This window comes from Antennarius striatus, chromosome 8 (genome assembly GCF_040054535.1).
Source record: "Antennarius striatus isolate MH-2024 chromosome 8, ASM4005453v1, whole genome shotgun sequence".
NCBI classification, from domain to species: Eukaryota; Metazoa; Chordata; class Actinopteri; order Lophiiformes; family Antennariidae; genus Antennarius; species Antennarius striatus.
The window spans coordinates 1,412,117-1,432,676 of record NC_090783.1 but is presented as its reverse complement, the minus strand read 5'-3'; the positions used below and the strand labels follow the sequence as shown (position 1 = coordinate 1,432,676).

Here is a 20,560-nt window from a genome sequence, read left to right as displayed (position 1 = left end):
GATTCCTCATTGTGTGCGGACCCTGGGACCGGTCGGTGCCAGATGAACAATCTGTTTGCAGAAACAAACAACGCTGGAGGTGAAACACTTCATTTTTGTCCAGCCAGAGAGGAATTTTGTGTTGCAGAAAGAAAAGCCCGAAGGACTTGTGATGGTAATCACTCCAGATCCAGAAAGAATCCAAATTTATAAATCAGATTATTATTCTGTGTCAAACGGAAATTTAAACTCAATCCTAATCTTAGTCCTAACCCTAAATCTAGCACTAATCTTAACTCCAACTCTAATTCCAACCTTAACTCTAACCCCAACTATAACCCCAACTCTAATTCTAATCCTTAAACCAACTCTAACCTTTACCCTAGCCGTAACTCCAACGTCTAACCCTAACCCCTAACTCTAACCCTAACCCCTGACCCTAACCCGGTCCACCTGCCTGACCTCTCCTCTAGATGACACGACTCTCCGTTGAACCGTGAGCAGCTTTAGCAACAAGAGGATCTTCCAGTTTGCTGGTCGTTGCTGGACCAGCGGTAACATTCCCAATCAGACCTTCGTTGGGTTAAACCTTCTCACGTACCTCCCGCCTCTCATCTTAACCCTTCAGATCGGAAACCTCCTCCTTGTCTGGGTACGGACAAATCTTCTGGACTCTAGATCACGTCTTTGGGTCTGAACCTGCCGACAGCAACGGTTTACAGGAACGGATCCGACTCCTGGCTGTTAGCACGTAATGATCCGTAAAATGAAGAACCAAAGCAGAGAAGAGGACCAGTAGAAGAAAAGTTCAATTCTTCTCTTAAAGAATGCTGGTCTGACTTATTTTTCTCAGCGCCTAAAAGGCAGGCATTTTAGGGCGGAGCCCTGACGAAGCCGATACAGTCATTACTGGACAATAATGTAACAAAAGTCCGGAACTGATAACGTAGTAACTTTTGGCTAATAGCGTAATAATTAGGGTTTAGTGTTGACAATAATGATGTTATCGGGTCAGGACTTTTATTACATTATTGGTCTATTACCATTCTAAAACGAGCACATTTATTATGTTAATGTCTTAAACAAGCCACAACATAGCACAGAGAAAATTGTCTTTCTAAAGGTGTAGCTCATAATTATTGTACAAAGTTTAACAGGGGGGATTATATGTCAATTTAGTGCAGGTAAAATATTTCCATTTTCAAATTGTGGCTGGGGATTTATTCAGAAATGTGTTTTCTACGATAAAATTTCTGTCAAGAACAGAAGAAACCCAAGGTGAATCCTTCATTTTGAAGGAGTAACTTCAGGAGGCGTTGATTTGAAAAGATATCTCACTTTTATATGACACTTGAATGACATTTAAGAAAACAAACAACAAAAATAAGAACCCACATGCATCTCAGAGAAAGGAAACCGGGCTGGGGGGTGAGGGTGGGGGGAACACTCTACCACGCTGGGATACACAAACACATCGTCATTCCTTCAGCGACCTTTGAACCTTGCTGACATTTTATTCTAACACGACTCATAAATATAATCTCTCTATCTAGTCGCATACATCTAACTGTACATCTACTGTAGCATATTGCATATCTCAATAAGGGGGGGTAATCAATACTCATTTGATCCTCTGGTGTCCCCCTCTTGGGGGTGGGGGTAAATACGAGTCGAGTAACGAAGGTGAAGTAGAAAAGAGATGAAGACTCCTGCAGTCCGTTGACATCGTTGTGTGACGGTGGTTGTGTGTTTCACGTGTAGCGTGTGCTTAGATGCGTGTGCGTGCATATAGGTCCACCTGAGGTCTACCCGCTCCGGATCACCGCGATGTGATGCCATCACAACCCGCAAAAACGTCCGACAAACAAATGCTCAGAGCGACACGTGGAACTCATTTGGGCCACGTCGCTCGCCGTAGTCTGGGACTATTTTTTCTACCTTCTTGCTACACCTGAGCAGACCTGAGTCAAACAGTCCTTTGGCTTTACTGCAGCAAATGAATGGATGCCTGTGTGTTCAGACACCTACAATAAGCTGGTCTGGGACATTTCATGACGTTTTAAAGGAAGTTTAATGTCATCCAGTTAACCATTAAGGTTCAGCCGAGGTTCTCCTCGTATCTCGAGGAGAACGTCGAGATACGAGCCAATTGAGATACGAGTCGTGCTTCAGGAACCACCACTAGTTGGTGGATGGATACAACGTCAGTGAGACTCGTTCTCGTTGGAAACGTAGGTCATGTGTTCTCGTGACTTTTGCGTTTCTTTTCATTCTTTATCATTGTTTGCGTAACTTATATATAATTAATCACACACAGGTAAAGTCTGCAAGTCTAAGGATGGAATGGATTAAAATGATTTTAGTTGTTGACTTACGAGCCCAGTCACAGAATGGATTAAACTCGTATCTCAAGGTTTGACGCTATTTCCACACTACTACAAATTCCATTAATAATTAGCACACATAATGCTGATTTTTAAACACTCTAATCTTGCCTAAAATCAGGCGATGGCCTTTCCGACTGCGAGTATTCGCACCTGAAAGCATCTCATTGCTGGTGCCGGTCCAACTGGGGTGAATTTTTTAATTCCTTTATAGCAAATTCTGATTGAACAACGTTTAAGAACTGCTTGAACACGGGTGGAACGCGCTAATTCTTTCCAAATATTCACAAAAAAAATCACAGTCCTTTAAATATTTGATCGTTTTAGACTGAACGAATGAATGACGATGACGACGTCGTCAACCATTCCACCAGTTTCCTTGAGAAGAACAGCTGAGTGTTTGCGTTCGGAACATTCCAACTGACGTTTAAGGACCAGAATCGGCTGAACCCAGGGAACTGGATGACATCACGCTGCCAAATGCAAACATACGTGTTTTATTGTACTACTGTTCTTTTGTTTTAGCCTGTCATATTCAACAAGTCTTAGCAGGAACCGCTAATGACACGTTTAACAGGTGAGGACAGGGCGTAGGTGTGGGGGAAGTCTTTGTCGATGACGTTTGAAGTCTTTTGACACGTCAGTGTTCATTTCAGCGACGCCTCTCTTGTCTATGGATTTGGCCCAGGTCTGCATGCAGAACTTTTTAGCCCTTTAATGGGTTTGTAGGAAGAACAGCGTCTACGCCGCCAATGCTTTCCCCAACAACCCACTGTTTTCTCAGCAGCAGTCACATTTCCATTCGTCTATTCAAACAGGCCCGGGTCAATTCTCGAGGGAGAATCCAGACGAGGTCGTCCTCCCCCTGACGGACGGAGACAAACGTCTACATTCACACGACTTCAATACACTGAGGCTGAAGAAGAACATGGGAAATTTACAACCTTTCAAATCCAATAAAGACAAAGAAAAACAACATTTAAAAAAAAGGCGGTGGATGCTACTGTTATTACAAAAAAAAGTACGATATTCAGTTGTTCCTCCACAGTCTGCCATCCGTGATGCGATGACACTGTTTTTGCACGAAGGTTGAGGGCACATTGGGTCGAGCAAGTTTTTGGAATTCGGATTCTCTCACTGGTCGGGTATGAGTCGCGAAAATTTGCAGATGGATTTCAGAATGGACTGAATGTCAAGTCCAGGCGTCATTCAAGGCTGAATGAGATATCCTATGAACGGATGTTGAATCCCAGAGGCGTTCCTTTCGAGGAACGATCGATCCCGAGCAGCAAAGTCCCAGGATGAACCGGAGACGACAGACGGAATTCCCGAGTTGCGTTCAGTGGACATGGGTTGTATTAAAAGTGTATCCCTGTTCTGTTCAAGGACCGGAAACGCAAAAGGTCAAAGAGTTCCAACCACAGAGAGGAAAAGTTTCATCTATTTTTCCTGGAAGTTGCGTCTGTGATGTCACTGTCCTCCTCATCGTCGCGCCTCGCCCTTCCATCCGACCACGGGTTGGACAAGCATCCGTGAGCGTCTGTGCTGTAGGAGTGCTTCCGGTCTTTACCCCGGGCGGATGGATTGGTTTGGTGCAGCGAGCCTGTGCTGTTATACTTCTTGACCAGCGGGGGCGCCAGAGAGCCTGTGGTGAGCAGTGATGACAGCGAGAGACTGTTCAGCGTTTCCGACAAGTGTTCGCTGTGGATGGTCCGGCGGCAGACGTCCTCGGTCGGCCCCGTGCCCACGTCCTCGTCCGACGGGTCGGTGGAGTCCTGTCGGGGGCAGCCGGGGCTGGTGCTGCCACCACCGCAGCTGCTCTGGCTCCTCTGGTGCCCCCTGGTGGCCTGGAGGTTAAATTTAGTAGCGTGTTTCTTGAGCAAAAGGTGGTCCTCCTCTCCTGGGGCCGGCTCCTGGGAGTGCAAGGCGTGGCTCGGGATCGGGCAGAGGAGAGGCATGGGTAGATCCAGATCTCTTGGAGGGGATATGCTGAAGCTGAGGCCTTCTTCTAAGGTAGTCTGCAGGCTGCCCTCCGAACTGCCTGACGCCAGGGAGGAGTCGCTGTGGGACGGGAGCTGCAAAAGAAGAGGAAGCGTGAGATTCTGGAGCGTCAATCAAAAGGTCCAACGAGAATGAACACGAGTTAGAACCGGACGGGCTCTGTTTTAAAAGCTAGCTGGGGAAATTAGCATGTAAAAGTTCATCCTGATTGGCAGAACCGACAGATAAAGGACAGAGAGAGAGAGAGACATGGTGGATAATGCGAGTCGAGAGCGTCGACGGGTTGAGTCGGTATCAGGCTCGGGGCCGGTCGGGCTAATTAGCTGAGTGCTGCCGAGCGTTGCCGGAGCAGATGGGGATCACAGAGCACTCCAACACGAGCTAAACAAACAGGTAGCGGGCAGGAAAAGACCGTCGCCATGGTTACACAGGAACAAGGACTAAAATGAGGGTCTTTTCAGTTTGGGTGGTTTCAAACAGGAAGTGGTCGGGTTCCCCAGGGGGGAGGGTTCCAGCTTTAATTATGACTGAATGATCTCATAGGACGTCCATCCATCCATCCATCCATCCATCCATCCATCCATCCATCCATCCATCCTCATACCTGAGCGCTCAGTGGCCTGCTGTTGGCTCCTGGCGAGCGAAGGGAGGCCCAGGAAGCTGGGGACGCCAGTCCGGACGGCGCTCTTCCTCTTGGGCTGACGCTGTTTCCGGGGCTACCCGGATGAGCGGCGGCAGCGGCCGGGTGGAAGAAGTCCGCCGGTAGGTGGAAGACGGGCGACGACGCCCCACCGCCTCCATCTCCATCTGAAATGAGGAGCAACTGTCAGAGTTGGTTCCCAACGTTTGGTGACCCAACCGTTGGGAACCAGGACCACCAGGACCACCAGGACCACCAGGACCACCAGGACCACCACTTCCAGCTGCCTCACATCCACCAGAGTTGACTTTCCCTGCATTGCCCCATCTGTTCCACAGTCGATGCTCGTTTTAGGAGGCGGGGGGGGAGGCGTCTTCGCCGCTGCCGGCCTCATCCATCACCTGCTTTAATCGCAGCAGAAGTCAATCAACTGCGTGGAACGTTAGATATGCCCTTCTGGGTCTCCGTCGGCGCCAGAGATGTTCGGAAAAGGAGTAATTTTATTTAAACGATACCATCAATGTCAATTCAAAGTCAAGACTACATGAAATCCTGGTTCTGAAATACCAGAGAGGGTCACCAAGAACGCCGATAAGGGTAATAAGAACCACCGACAAAGGGTAACCTTGAGAGGGATTATTTTAATACGGCTGTTTTATGATTGGCTGACGTGGAAGAATTCAATCGAAGCCTTCAGCTGCTTTTTGAATTTAAAAAGGAGCGTCTAAATCCCTTCTTATCTCCTGAATCAATAATTAATATCATAAGGTTGCCAAATCTGACGATGTAAACAGAGTTTTGATCCAGATTAAAGGCTCAGTGACTTCAAGCAAATTCGTTCAACAATTTAAAAATCAATCACGAGTTCGATCGATGATCCCTACAGATACGAACAATCATCACTCTAACCTGGAACCTTCACGTCTCGCCTTTTAAGGCCTCAAAGGCGGCGGGCGCCGATGGAGGAAACCCCTCCTGACAAGTAGAGCCAATAACGACCGGCGCCGTCGTCATTGTTACCTCTGATGGGGCAATTGGGCAGCGCTGAGGCAGCAGACAGAGCAGGGCTACATCAGACTTGCGTCCTTCCTACTGGAGGACGACATTGGTTCCTACATCATTTAGTTCCTACTGGAGGACAACATTGGTTCCTACATCATTTAGTTCCTACAGGAGGACAACATTGGTTCCTACATCATTTAGTCCTACAGGAGGACAACATTGGTTCCTCCATCATTTAGTTCCTACAGGAGGACAACATTGGTTCCTACATCATTTAGTTCCTACAGGAGGACAACATTGGTTCCTCCATCATTTAGTTCCTACAGGAGGACAACATTGGTTCCTACATCATTTCGGTCCCACTCGTATCTACCAATGTTCCTAAGTCAGATGACCCATTCTAATGTACCTGTGCAGTTCCCTGGGCTGGACCGCTCCATCGTGGGGGTGTCCAACTCCTGGACCTCCTCCTCACTGTCCGCGCTGGTGCGACGAAGACCTCTGTACCCCACCTGGGGGGGCAAGTCCTCTGAACTCCGGGAGTCACTGCTGCCCCTCTGGGACCCAGGATGGTGGAAGGTTGGGCGGGGGGGGGGTAAAGAGAGAAGAAGTGTGATAACCAGGTGCACAGATGTTCCACGCCCACAGACGCCTTTCATTTCCTCTTGTCATAATAGAAATCAGAGGGCAGTTTGTTTCCTTTTTCATGCCCCCCCCACCCCCATCCCTCCATCATCTGATAAAACCTGGATGAGCGCAGAGGAGCTAGCAGCGCGCTTCAAAGCTAACAACCTTCTGCTTGTTGTTGCTCATGAACCGGATCAAATGAACTGGCCTTCAATGAGAGCGGGGATGAAACGGGCCAGGTGGAACCGCTGTCATCCAGGAGGATGTTCACACACACACACACACACACACACACACACACACACACACACACACACACACACACACACACACACACACACACACACTTCCCAGCTTGCTCGCATCAAGAGCACAGAGGGAGGCGGTTTTAATCAGGTGCTAAAGCATGTAAATAGTAAATGATGATGATTAGCAGGATGAAGGAGGTGTGATGACACACACAAACACACACACACACACACACACACACACACACACACACACACACACACACACACACACACACACACACACACACACACACACACACACACACACCAGGAGCTGGTAGCTGCTGTGGTCGTCCAGGCTCAGGTCGTCGGGCAGCGCCAGCGACGACGACTTATCCGACAGCTGCTCCGACATCAGAGACGCCTGCTCCACCTCCGCCAGCTGGATCTGGAAGACCGGTAAGATCCAGAACCATGACTAGGCTAACAAGGAGGTTTGTAGAAACCCGCCACATAAAATCATCTCTAGTCTGAGAGCAAATCTAGTTCCTGACGTTTTCTTATCATCATGAAGTCGTTAGAGGCTAATGCACGACTAGAGAAAACATCTGCAAACATTAGCATGTAGCTAGCTCGAATGCAAGAAATCAATTTTTAAATTTACTTAAAAGTAGACACGTCACCCGACTGCTGACGCATTTATCACAGCGGGACTTTAATCTGCATATCTATTACCTAGGAATCAAAGTGATCCACTTTTCTGAGCATGCTGGGATTTTAATGGAGTTTTTCTCATAAATTGATTCATTAATTAATTAATCGCCGCGATCAATCTCGGGGCATCGGGGACGGCGCGGGAAAAAAGAAATGAGTGGAGAGTTCATTTAGACGTTTTTATGATTAATTTAATGATAACATGGAGGTTAAATGATGGCAGAAAGAGCAGTGTGTGTGTGTGTGTGTGTGTGTGTGTGTGTGTGTGTGTGTGTGTGTGTGTGTGTGTGTGTGTGAACCTCTTGTGGGTGGCTCTTGCAGTCCTTGCAGACAGGAGGAGAGCAGTAGTGGTGGAAAACCGAACCGGAGAGGTTGTCAATCATGTCCCCCTCTAGCGAGTCCTTAATCAGCAGGGACACACTGTCCAGCCATTGGTTCTCCTGCAACACACCATAACACACAACAACACAGCGGAGCATTCACGACCATATAAGGGAAAAAAAAAGGTGGAAAAATATCCTAAATCTGACCGAATCCAATTATTAGCAATGAAAATCAGAATAAAAGTTGGACATGACAGACACAACATAGAACAAGTGTAGGCTACATTAGCACTATGCTAAGGGTGTTTTCTAACTACCTGAGTGGTAGAACTAGACAACAGTACCTCGTCCCTACGAGAAGTAAAAGTGGGGGCCCCACAGGGGTCACTTTAGGGCCCCGTTTTATAGAAATAATCTGGGTAGGAAGTTGAATCAAACAAAGGTTCATCGTTATGCAGATGATACCGTTCCGTCCATCGCAGATCGGACAAACAACAAAAAAAAAGTTGCTTTTCTCATGTTGACTTTATACTGAGTCAACACAGGATAAAGAATTTTCTCTTTTATGATTATCACAGGAGTATTCTCTAATTTATCATTTTACATCATCGTAAACATAAACATGATTTACATAACAATAAATGCACCATTATTTTCAGTAATAATTATTTGTTTGCTCCACATGATCCACACCAAACATGTTGAGCGTTATGTTTGTCATCCAATTGTTTTCAATACCTTCAGTTTAAATCAGACACAAACAATACCTGATTTAAACTTCATTTAACCTCATCTTTAAACATATATACTGTACACAATACTTACTTCCTGTTCTGGTCTGATCCTCCTAAAAGAGCCCCACCTGACTCCAGGGCTCCTTCTATAGGGGGGTGAAGGGAATTGGAGCATACCACTATGACAGGGGTGGTTGATTTTGCGTTAACGTGTGGATGTTGTTGATGCAAAATTGTCTCTTGGAGTCCATGTAATAAAAATTAAGTAGAAGTAAAGTCGAAGTAAACGGTTTGTTCGTTATAAGCACCAAATGAAATCCAAGCCACCTTAAATCTAGAATCAATTCCACCTTTAATACATTTCAAAACCATCAATCTACCTCCATAACAGTCTGTCTGTATTAGTTAGACTTTTTCCTGGTTAAATAAAGCTTAAATTAATAAAACTAAACCCACTCGTGGTTCCTTCTCACTAGTACCACTACGTTCTGTTTCCTTGAGCACAACGATGTTTAAACGTCTGTTTTTTACATGTCCGCAGTGCAAACGTGAACCTTTCTGTGGAATGTTTGTCACGATCCGAACCAACGGCATCGCGTTCAATGTTTCAAAAGGTTCTTGGCAGTCGGTCCTCCTCTTCCTCCTCTTCCTCCTACATCTGTAACTCCCTGTGAACCTGCGTTGTTTCATTAACCTCGGCGTTTCGGAGTTGCCGTGATTCCGTTGCTGCCGGCGAGAACAAGATAGATATAGATTCCTTTTTCCCGGTCGGAGTCACACGAATGTCATCGCTCCACTTTTCAGCCCCGGGAACGCCGAGCGCTCCAAACAATTGCTGGATTGAAGTAGAAAACGTTGTGTCAGCGGAAACGAGATGAGAAAGGGATTGAATAGGTTGAATGTAGGTGATATATATAAGGAGAGAGGTACCGGCTGATGGGAATCCTCTCCCTCCTCTTCCTCATTCCATCTTCTCCGGGTTTTTGTCCTTCACGGAAATCCTTCACGTCCCTGCATGAATGTTGAATCTGGTTTTCATCTTCCTGTCGCTCGACTCGACTCTAACATTTACTGTATTTGCCCTGAGTCCACACAGACTCCCTCAGTGAACCTCTGGTTACAGTAGTAACTCACCGAGAAGTCGCCTCTCGGCTGCTCCGTCGTCTTTTTGAGCTAAAATCTTAAACTCAGTTGTGAGAATGTGGATTTAAACTCCACCAACTTCTTTTTTTACGTGTCAAACAACGTGAAAACTTTGCCCCGATTCCTGTTTGTGTGTTTTTTCATGGTGTCTGAAGCGGGTGGAGGTCAAATTCGGCGCCTAATTAAAGTCTCCCGTTGTCATTTCTTTTCCTTTGCCGCTGAGCTCCTGAATCCCGCTTTGAAGCCGAGGAGCAAAGGTGGATTCAGGGGGTGGGGGTGGGGGGCGATGGGAAAAGGTGGTTGTCAAGGTGTACTTTTCCTCTCTTCGTTTTATTCGTCTCTTTTATTCCCGCGGCTCCTCATCTTCTGGTGGAGGTGAGGAGGTCAACATGGCCGACCGTCGGGTCTCGACGGTTGATGTACGACATTAACACACTTTCGCTGTGTTTAGACTGTAGGGGGCAGGGGCAGGTTGATTGGCCTAGCCGGTGGTAGTTGGGCCTTGGTCGGGGTAAATGGCGCCCGTGACCCGGTTTGATTCATTGCGCTGCTACTTGGTGTCTCCAGTCCAGAGGTCCTCTGCATCCTCTGATTGTTCAGCATAAGAAGATTTAACACTGTCCAGAATAAACGAGTTCTTTAAAAACACGAGGGAACCGTCGATAACATGGATTTTTTACCGCCGGCTGAAAAGAATCAGACTGTTGAACAGATCTGAGAAACTTTACACCTCTCCAGGAAACTACTTTAGTTTTAGTTTGGAACAAAGATTCCTGAATATATATTAGAAACTTTCTGAAAGAAGGGATGAGGTCCTCCTCATCTTCACTAGATCACCATGGAGATGATGAGAGGGGGTCCTAAGAGCTCCAGCTTCACTGTCGTCCTCTTGGGAACCCCTTCCAGGACCGAATATGACCAGCAAGGCAGGAGACGGAGACTCTGAATCCTGACTTCCTCTTTCTTTTCATCTTTGGTTCCTAAAGCATCTCCTGAGAGTGAACCAGGACATCTGTCCAGTTCCGTTGGTCCAGCTCGGATCAGATCCTCTCTTCAGGTACGCTAACCGTCAAAGAAGCGGTCGTCCTCTTGTCGTTTTCCGACGGAACAACAGAACGGATGACGCTGTGATCTCTGGACTCCTAATGATCTCAGGAAACACTGGAACCTAATGACTTATTTGTGAAGAGATGCTAACAGGCCTGAAATGAGGAGTCTTCTAATGAGCATTGTGTTTCTATTGACGCTCCACTCCTAGCCGTACTTTATGAGGAAGCGTGTCTATAAGGTTATATATAGCTCCGGGGCCTCATTACCGAGACTCTCCAAGTGTGAAATGTTCTTTCTTTGAGGATGACATTTAGGATATTTGGTATTACAGAAACACATTTCTTAACTGCATTAAAAAAACTCTTCTATTTCCGGATTTGAATGGTACAGGAATAATTCCTGAAGTTAGGAATCTTATGTTAATGTGTTTTAAGCCCTGTCCTGAAGTCAGACAGCAGTGACAGCAGAAACAGTCTCTGATGGTCCAGCCTTTAGAGACTCCAGAGACCCTGCAGCTGCTATGACACTACTAACTTGATCCAGATCCAGATCCAGGTCCTGGTTCTTGAGGTATCTTATCCCATTCCTCCAGTTAGGCAATTGTGACGTCTCTAGAACGATTCAGGACTTCTTCTGGAACCGGGTCTTGGTGGACCCTCAGGTCCAATGAAGTCCGAGCTTCACCTTCCTCACAGATGATGACATTTTGATCCTTGATGGATCCATCTGACCCGCTATAGGCCGCAGGTTTTCTGGACCAGGAAGCAAAGTGGAACCATAGCATCACTAGGCCCCGCCCCCGACACGCTTCACGGAGGAAGTGGTGGTCCATCAGCTTCAACTTCACCCTCCCTCCTCCAGACATTCAGCTGATCCAGAGGACCCAGAAGGTCCAGTTGGGTTCCATGGATAAACTGAAGAGCATCTCAAACCTTCTGGGTCTGATCCAGATGGTACTGAGCTGCCGGAACCTCTTTCCTGGATCTCATGGGTCAGGAGGTCTGGGAGCTCTAGTTCTCTCCAGTCCGGCTGCAGGTCTTGGTTCTGGTGGCTCAGAAGGTGACATCTGAATCTATAAAAAGCGTCTGAACACTGCCGGGTGATCACAATGGAGGTTTTAAGCGGCGAATAGAAGGACGGCCCCTCGCTTCTCCAGCGTTAAAAATACCCGTCGGTTGACAGACAAAGAGCTAAAAGCACAATGAGACTGTGGCAGAGCCGCCGCCCACTCCCCGTCTCCCAGACTCATCCAACCCCCCCAGTCCCACCCGCCCACCCAACCTCCAATTCCACTTGGATTCAGCGTCTCTCCTTAAAACCGGGTGGCAGATCTTTTGAACCGAAGTATAAAAAGAACAGCAGCCATGAAGTCTAGGGGGTTCCAAAGCCGGTATCTGGGACCGGACTGGGGGTCCGTGTCCCCACCCCACCCCGCTGACCCTCACCTGTCAAATTCAGGTGTATATCTCGGGAGCTAACCTACCTGAGCAGGAGAGAAGAGTCGACACCGACGGTGGGCGTGTCCTTCATGAGCTCCACCTCCTCCTCCTCCTCCTCCGATATCCCTTTGAGGACCAATCACCCCACAACCTGGACTCCCCAATGTCCCAACGGGAACGGTCCCGGACACTCCCATGCCCACGCCGGTGACGGTGGCGGCTCCGCCGGCAGCGCCGGCGATGACGCCGATGCCCCCCATCATGCAGCACAGCCCCCCCTGGGCCAGCTCCAGCTCGATCTCAGCATCCATCTCGGCGTCCTCCTGCGCCTCCTTGTTGGAGTCGTCCAGGTGCTTCATGAGGACGGCGACCACCACGTTGATCAGGACGAACTGGGCCGTCAGCACGAACGACACGAAGTATAGCGGCGAGATGAACTGCAGGCCAGCGTGACACCCGTAGTTGCTGCCAGGGCCCTCTAGGGGGCACTCCCTCAGGGTGTCCTGTGGGGGGGTAGACATGCTTATGTTAAGGAGAAGAAATGGAACCCAACCGTCATTAATCTCATGATTTCAAACTACAGTAGAACCTCGAGATACGAGGCGTCGCTCTGTCCATATTTTTGTTCGAATGGATACAACATCAGTGAGACCGTATCTCGTTCTTTACCACGTGTTGGCGGATGTATACAACATCAGTGAGTTCAGATCTCGTTCTTTACCATGTGTTGGTGGATGTATACAACATCAGTGAGACCGGATCTCGTTCTTTACCAAATGTTGGTGGATGGATACAGCATCAACGGGGACCGTATCTCGTTCTTTACCCCTTGTTGGTGGACGGATACAACATCAGCGAGACCGGATCTCATTCTTTACCACGTGTTGGTGGATGTATACAACATCAGTGAGAATGGATCTCGTTCTTTACCACGTGTTAGTGGATGGATAAAACATCTGAGAGACCGGATCTCGTTCTTTACCACGTGTTGGTGGATGGATACATCAGAGAGACCGAATCTTGTTCTTGATGGTGGAGTAAAGACGTAGCTCGTGTGTTTTCGTGACTTTTGTGTTTCTTTTCATTCTTTAACATTGTTTACATAACTTATATATATATAATTAATTATACACAGGTAAAGTCTGCATGTCTATTGGTTGATAAAAATGTGTTTGTTTTTTTCATAATTTAGGGGGTTTGTAGCTTTCTACAAAACTGGAACGGATAAAAATAATTTTAGTTATTTTAAATGGTTAAATGTTGCTTGACTTACAATCTCAGTGATGGAATGGATTAAACTCGTATCTCCAGGTTTTATTAAACTTGAATCAAAATGTTGGCAGTAAAAAAAAAAAAAGACACATAACATAAAACAGTAAAAACCCAAGGGTTCTTAATGTGTCCAAGCTAATAAAAGTACGCTTTAAATGATATAATTTTATGTCCAATAGGAGAGGAGAGAATCGGTCTGCCTCTAACAGCCTCATCACAGCTGATTGACTTTCTAGTGGGACGCGATCAACTTGTGATTGGAGGGCGAGATCAGAGAGAAGAGGCGTTTGAGGACTTTCATCTATGGGAGGTTTTTTTGTTGGGCCAACTTTTTCCTGCATCATCATTGCTCAAGGACGTTTTTATTGTTCCCTCATTTCTATTTAAAATCATCCGGTGGTGGACGAGGTCATTCCGTTTCCTCGTCTGTGTTGATTAGGGTGAAGCAGCGCAGCTCGAAAAATACAGAAATATCATACATTAGACTCCCTGTTTGATTCTCAGCTCAGGTTACTTCCCCCCGCCACCGTGAACTCAGGTACCTTCATGATGCCGTTCCAATTGTCTCCAGTGGAAACCTGGAAGAGCGTCAGGAACGCCATCCCGAAGTTCTCAAAGGTGGCGTGTCGGCTCATTCCTTCACAGGGATAGTCGGCGTTACACACTGTGGAGAAACGGGGAGGAAACCATGATTTAACACCTTAACTCCCATTGGCTGCTGAGCCTCGCGGCGTCCGGATCTGGACTTACCCAGCTCTCCGAAGAGCTCCACCCCCAGAGCGGCGTAGATGAAGAACAGCAGCATGAAGAGCAGACCCAGGTTCCCCACCTGAACGCAAAAGAAAGGTGTCACATGACCAAAAATTACCCTGACAGGTCGGGTTTAACCTGCGTGCTTCAGCATGCCTGAGAAATAACCAGGTGAGTATAACTGCATACTTCAGCTTGTCCGGGAAGCAACCAGGTGAGTGACAGGTGGGTTTAACTGCATGCTTCAGCATGCTTGGGATGAAACCGGGTGAGTGACAGGTGGGTTTAAATGTGTGCTTCAGCACGCCCGGGAAGAAACCGGCTGAAGTTTTAAATCTACTTAATTGGTGCAAAGCAGCCTCACGCCCGTCACTTTCTAAACGCCGCATCGCGCCTCAAAGCTAACATAATTCAAGCAGTCAGAAGCGTGAGAATAATCACCCCATTACACTTCCTGTGGGGGGAGGGGATGGGTGCTATTTTACTTGCTGACGTCTGGAAAAGTCCAAATCCCTCTGAGTAGAGACCGGAGCGCTCTCAGATAGAGATATGCAAATTGGAACAGGACCCCCTGGGGGGGCGTAGCAGGCAATAAGCAGAATGCTATTAGCTAATTCTCCGCACAGGGAAGAAGATGAGGACCCAGAATTCCATTAGAGGGGGAATAAACTGAGACGGAGGGTCGGGATTGAATAAGACATACATTTTTATTGGAGATGAGAAGGAGAGGGAATGATGGGGGGGGATAGGGAGAGCTGGGGGGGGCAATCTGGCGGACGACTTCCTGTCGCTGGCGTGTTGATGTTTGCTGGTGGATATTAAAAGCAGCGCTTTAAGCCGTAAGCGGTTTGCAGCTTGTAGCTTAAGCACATCTGATGTCTTAAGATCACTGGAGCAGAAAAACGAAGCGCTCCACGGAGATCCAGCAGAACGCGTGATCTTTATAATATATACGCTTAGTTACCACGGCGATGAAACCTGCACCCATCTGCAAACTGTTAACACCTTCCTGCTCTGCAGCGATGATTCCTCCCAGACGTTAACCGGCCCCCAGCGTGTTCGAACATAAACATCACGACGTCTTCGGACCGACGCCGTTTGGATCTGATCTCCATCGGCCTCAGGTTTAACCCTTTCAGCCCAGTCAACTCCAAACACACACATTAAAGATGGGATTCCAATTTGCAGCTTACATGATCAAACATGCTCAGGGTTTGGAGCTGGAAATTCAGTTTATTAACATGCTAATGAGCTGCAGCGAAGAATTGACTCAGTTTGCACGAAAGAGTTGCTAAAATACAAGAAAGGAAAAAGAAGAGTAAATGTCTTAAAACTGAATTCAGCTAAAATAAGGTTCAAACCAAAATAAACATACAAGAAATAACCTGAAAAATGATGTTTTCCTAAAAAGAGTAAATAGTTCAGGATGTAGAAACGCATAATTATGATTTTATAATAATAATAATAATAATAATAATAATATAATAATAATAATAACAATAATAATAATAATAATATAATAATAATACTTTAATTTTAAATTGTTATTGTGGTTGTGTTTATGATTATTATTATATTATTATACATTATTATGGTTTACTATTATGGTTACTATTATTGTGGTTTCTAGTGATAATAATAGTTATTTTTTGTGGTTTATTATTGTTATTATTATTTATTATTGTTGTTGTTTTTATAATTGTGGTTTATTATTACTATCATTGTTGCTTTTGTTTTTATAATCGTGTTTTATTGCTGTTGTTGTTGTTGTTGTTGTTGTTGTTGTGGTTCATGTCTGTAAATTGGAGGATGCTGTTTACGTCTTCATCACTTCACGGTCAGAGGATAAAACTTTCTTCCTGCTTCTCTCCTGGTTCTAAATGTTTTATTCTGTAAAAATAAAAACATCATTCTACTCTAGACGGTGTTCAGGAAGAACAACATTAAGAAGACATGAATTAAAGATGTCGCCATGGCGACAGAAGCAGCGCTCCAACAAACCTTTTCTGTGAAGGAGGAAACTGGTTCAAACAAATAAAAAGTGTGCTAACGTGAGTGGAACTCCACCGCTGGCGTTTCCTACAGGGTATAAACCCACAAAAGCTGTCCCAGCAAGGAAAGGAAACAGGAAGGAAACAGGAAGGAAGCAGGAAGGAAGCAGGAAGGAAACAGTGAGAGAACAGAAAAAAAACAGGAAGGAAACAGGAAGGAAGCAGGAAGGAAATAGGAAGGAAACAGGAAGGAAAGAGGAAGAGAACAGGAAGAGAACAGGAAAAAAACAGGGAGGAAACAGGAAGGGAACAGGAAGAGAACAGGAAGGAAACAGGGAGGAAACAGGAAAGAAACAGGGAGGAAACAGGAAGAGAACAGGAAGGAAACAGGGAGGAAACAGGAAAGAAAGAAGAGGGGGAACAGGAAGAGAACAGGAAGGAAACAGGGAGGAAACAGGAAGAAAACAGGGATGAAACAGGAAGGGAACAGGAAGGAAACAGGGAGGAAACAGGAAGAAAACAGGGATGAAACAGGAAGGGAACAGGAAAGAAAGGAAGGGAACAGGAAGAGAACAGGGAGGAAACAGTATGGAAACAGGGAGGAAACAGAAAAAAATATCAGGAAAGAAACAGGAAGGAAACAGGAAGGAGTTAAGTTCTTGAAAGGTTTCAAAGTTCAGGGTCAAACAGAACGCTCTCCTGGGTCGGGCGTGGCATCAGATGGTTGTCGTGGTAACAGGGACTCGTCCTGATTAAAACCCATTGGTTCGTGTTAATGTCAGCAGGGTCGTCATCTCTGTTCGGCTGCACCAGACAAATGGGATTTATTACGGGCTGATTGAAACCATCTGTCAAACCAAATGCCCCCAACATCCGTCATCGTTACCCCGACGGGTCGAAGGGCGGCGCCGTTAATCCAACTCTATTAATCCGACGCCGTTAATCCGTCTCTTCATTAAACACAGACAAACAAACCATTAATTACAACTAAGAGAAGAAGAGAGGGAGGCGGGCGCTAGCGCCACGTGGGAAAGAGAAGCTAACAGGCTGTTAGCATCGTGCGCGCGCGTGTGTGTGTGTGTGTGTGTGTGTGTGTGTGTGTGTTTGTGTGTGTGTGTGTGTGTGTGTGTGACCCACCTGGGGCAGAGCCTGGACCACCGTGTCCAGCAGCGCTCGCATCCCGGTGGCCATCTTCAGGAGTTTCAACACTGGTGAGAGATCAGAGTGTCAGACTACAGCACACACACACACACACACACACACACACACACACACACACACACACACACACACACACACACTGGTAGAGGGAGAGAAAGTGAAACCAAGGACAGGAAGACAAACGAGTGCTGAGCGAGGGGGGAGGATGGAGATGGATAAGAGGTGGGGGTGGGGGGGCAGGACGGGGTGGTCAGTGGGGGGGGGGTCGATAGATGGTACAAGTTCCCGTCTCTCCATTAGAGACCCGACACAATTCCCACAAGTCCAATTTCTGGGGGAGAAGTGTGGACGGGGGCCCTGAGCAGCGGCGCCGTGATGAACAGCAGAGCTGCTCCGACATCAAAGCCTCCTGGGAGAGAGGATGGAGTCCATACGCTGAGTCCATACGCTGAGTCCATACGCTGAGTCCATGTTACGCTGAGTCCATACGCTGAGTCCATGTTACGCTGAGTCCATACGCTGAGTCCATACGCTGAGTCCATACGCTGAGTCCATACGCTGAGTCCATACGCTGAGTCCATGTTACGCTGAGTCCATACGCTGAGTCCATGTTACGCTGAGTCCATACGCTGAGTCCATACGCTGAGTCCATACGCTGAGTCCATACGCTGAGTCCATGTTACGCTGAGTCCATACGCTGAGTCCATGTTACGCTGAGTCCATACGCTGAGTCCATGTTACGCTGAGTCCATACGCTGAGTCCATGTTACGCTGAGTCCATACGCTGAGTCCATACGCTGGGTCCATACGCTGAGTCCATACGCTGAGTCCATGTTACGCTGAGTCCATACGCTGAGTCCGTACACTGAGTCCATACGCTGAGTCCATACGCTGAGTCCATACGCTGAGTCCATACGCTGAGTCCATACGCTGAGTCCATACGCTGAGTCCATACGCTGAGTCCATACGCTGAGTCCATGTTACGCTGAGTCCATACGCTGAGTCCATGTTACGCTGAGTCCATACGCTGAGTCCGTACGCTGAGTCCATACACTAAGTCCGTACACTGAGTCCATACGCTGAGTCCATGTTACGCTGAGTCCATACGCTGAGTCCATACGCTGAGTCCATACGCTGAGTCCATACGCTGAGTCCATACGCTGAGTCCATACGCTGAGTCCATACACTGAGTCCGTACGCTGAGTCCATACGCTGAGTCCATACACTGAGTCCATGTTACACTGAGGCCGTACGCTGAGTCCATGTTACACTGAGTCCATACGCTGAGTCCATACACTGAGTCCGTACGCTGAGTCCATACGCTGAGTCCATACACTGAGTCCATGTTACACTGAGTCCATACGCTGAGTCCATGTTACACTGAGTCCATACGCTGAGTCCATACACTGAGTCCGTACGCTGAGTCCATACGCTGAGTCCATACGCTTCAGAGGAGGAGAGGAGTCAGAGCTGCTCTTGCATAAGGAGCTTCTCATGAAACCGATGAAAATTGTCAGTGGTGACATCAGAGCGAGGAACGAATGCCACGCCCTGATTGGAGGAACGCTGGCGAGGAGGAGGGTCAAACAATCAGACTGACCTCTGTCTGAGCACAAAACAACAAGCAGTGACTCATGTCGCTCTGGATTCTGGAGACTTTTGACCCACGGTTCTGATTCTGGCTCTAGTTCTGGTTCTGACTCTCATTCTGACTCTGGTTCCGGTTCCGGTTCTGGTCCTGGTTGTGGTCCTGATTCTGGTTCTGGATCTGGCTCTGGTTCTGACTCTGATTCTGGTTTTATTCTGACTCTTGTTCTGGCTCTGGTTCTGGTTCTGTCCTGGTTCCTGTTCCGGTTCTGGTTCTGGTCCTTGTTCCGACTCTGGTTCTGGCTCTGGTTCTGGTTTCATTCTGACTCTAGTTTTGACCCTGGCCCTGGTTCTTGATCTGTTCTGGTTCTGGTTCTGGTTCTGGTTCATCATCTCGTTAACATTTACAGCAGCAGAACCCGACCTCTCCTCTCTTGATCCGCTGACCCGCGGCCCGTTAATCACCCCCTCCTGCTGTCTGATTGGCGGGTCGCCCACGGGTCCAATCAGAGCCTCCGGGGTGAATCAGGGAAGGCCGAGGGCGATGGCGAGAGGGCGGAGCCTCATGGCGTCCGTGTGATTAGCCTTTATCCTCCTGAGCAGGAAGTCAAGAGGAGCGTGTGTGTGTGTGTGTGTGTGTGTGTGTGTGTGTGTGTGTGTGTGTGTGTGTGTGTGTGTGTGTGTACCTCGCGCTATCCGGAGCACCCTCATGATCCTGATGATGGTGGGGTTGATGGGAAGCGAGGCGTTGATCTCGATCTCCTCCAGTGTGATCCCCATCACCGACAGCAGCACGATGGCCAGGTCCAGCTGGTTCCACCTGCACACACACACACACACACACACACACACACACACACACACACACACACACACACACACACACACACACACACACACACACACACACACACACACACACACACACACACACACACACACACACACACACACACACACACACACACACACGTCACGGTTCGTGTTGTGTTAATTTTTTCCAACGAATATTAAATTTCCACATCAACCGCCTTATTTGCATAATTCCCCCATGAGGCAGCGGGAACAGGCGGGGTCACCTGGAGGCCCGCTCCCCATCATGAATATTAATTAACGTTGGAGACGGGGCGTCTTCGGCACGACACGCCTGCCTTTCCGGCTCCGGTCGGCACGGCAACGCGTCCGGTAAATAACAGGTGCTTAAATCGATCGCTGAGGTCAAAGGTCAACAACAGAAATCCCTCCCCACGCCAGCGACGAATCACAGCACAGATGATGAATAATTCATGAGGCAGCCGTCCATTTGTCGAATCCTGACCTTTACGGATGTTTTAATTTAATAGATTTATGTTAAATTACATTTTAACGTTAGCATCGAGCAGCTAACGGCTAACTGGGCGCTTGGCGGGTTTTGCGGGTTCTCCAAACACACTTTAATATCTAGAAACTCTTTAACCCACATGAACGCTTTTCCTTTTTTCCACTCAGGGAAGTTTCTTTCATTTTTTTTAGCTCGATTCGGGAGCAGAACCG

The 20,560-nt window shown here is 47.5% G+C and overlaps 1 protein-coding gene across 1 annotated transcript in view; it reads right to left on the bottom strand.

The window, feature by feature from the left end:
• Nucleotides 1–1,299: 1,299 nt before the first annotated feature.
• LOC137600666 (voltage-dependent T-type calcium channel subunit alpha-1I-like) overlaps nt 1,300–20,560 on the bottom strand; it is a 65,383-nt gene continuing 46,122 nt past the window's right edge. The window contains exons 27-36 of the mRNA XM_068322402.1: nt 19,714–19,847; nt 17,417–17,487; nt 14,289–14,367; nt 14,081–14,202; nt 12,311–12,769; nt 7,877–8,017; nt 7,192–7,311; nt 6,416–6,563; nt 4,969–5,171; nt 1,300–4,438 (exon numbers count right to left, since the gene is read on the bottom strand). Coding sequence (XP_068178503.1) covers nt 3,800–4,438; nt 4,969–5,171; nt 6,416–6,563; nt 7,192–7,311; nt 7,877–8,017; nt 12,311–12,769; nt 14,081–14,202; nt 14,289–14,367; nt 17,417–17,487; nt 19,714–19,847 — 2,116 coding nt within the window. The 3' untranslated portion in view covers nt 1,300–3,799. The remainder of the gene's footprint in view (nt 4,439–4,968; nt 5,172–6,415; nt 6,564–7,191; nt 7,312–7,876; nt 8,018–12,310; nt 12,770–14,080; nt 14,203–14,288; nt 14,368–17,416; nt 17,488–19,713; nt 19,848–20,560) is intronic.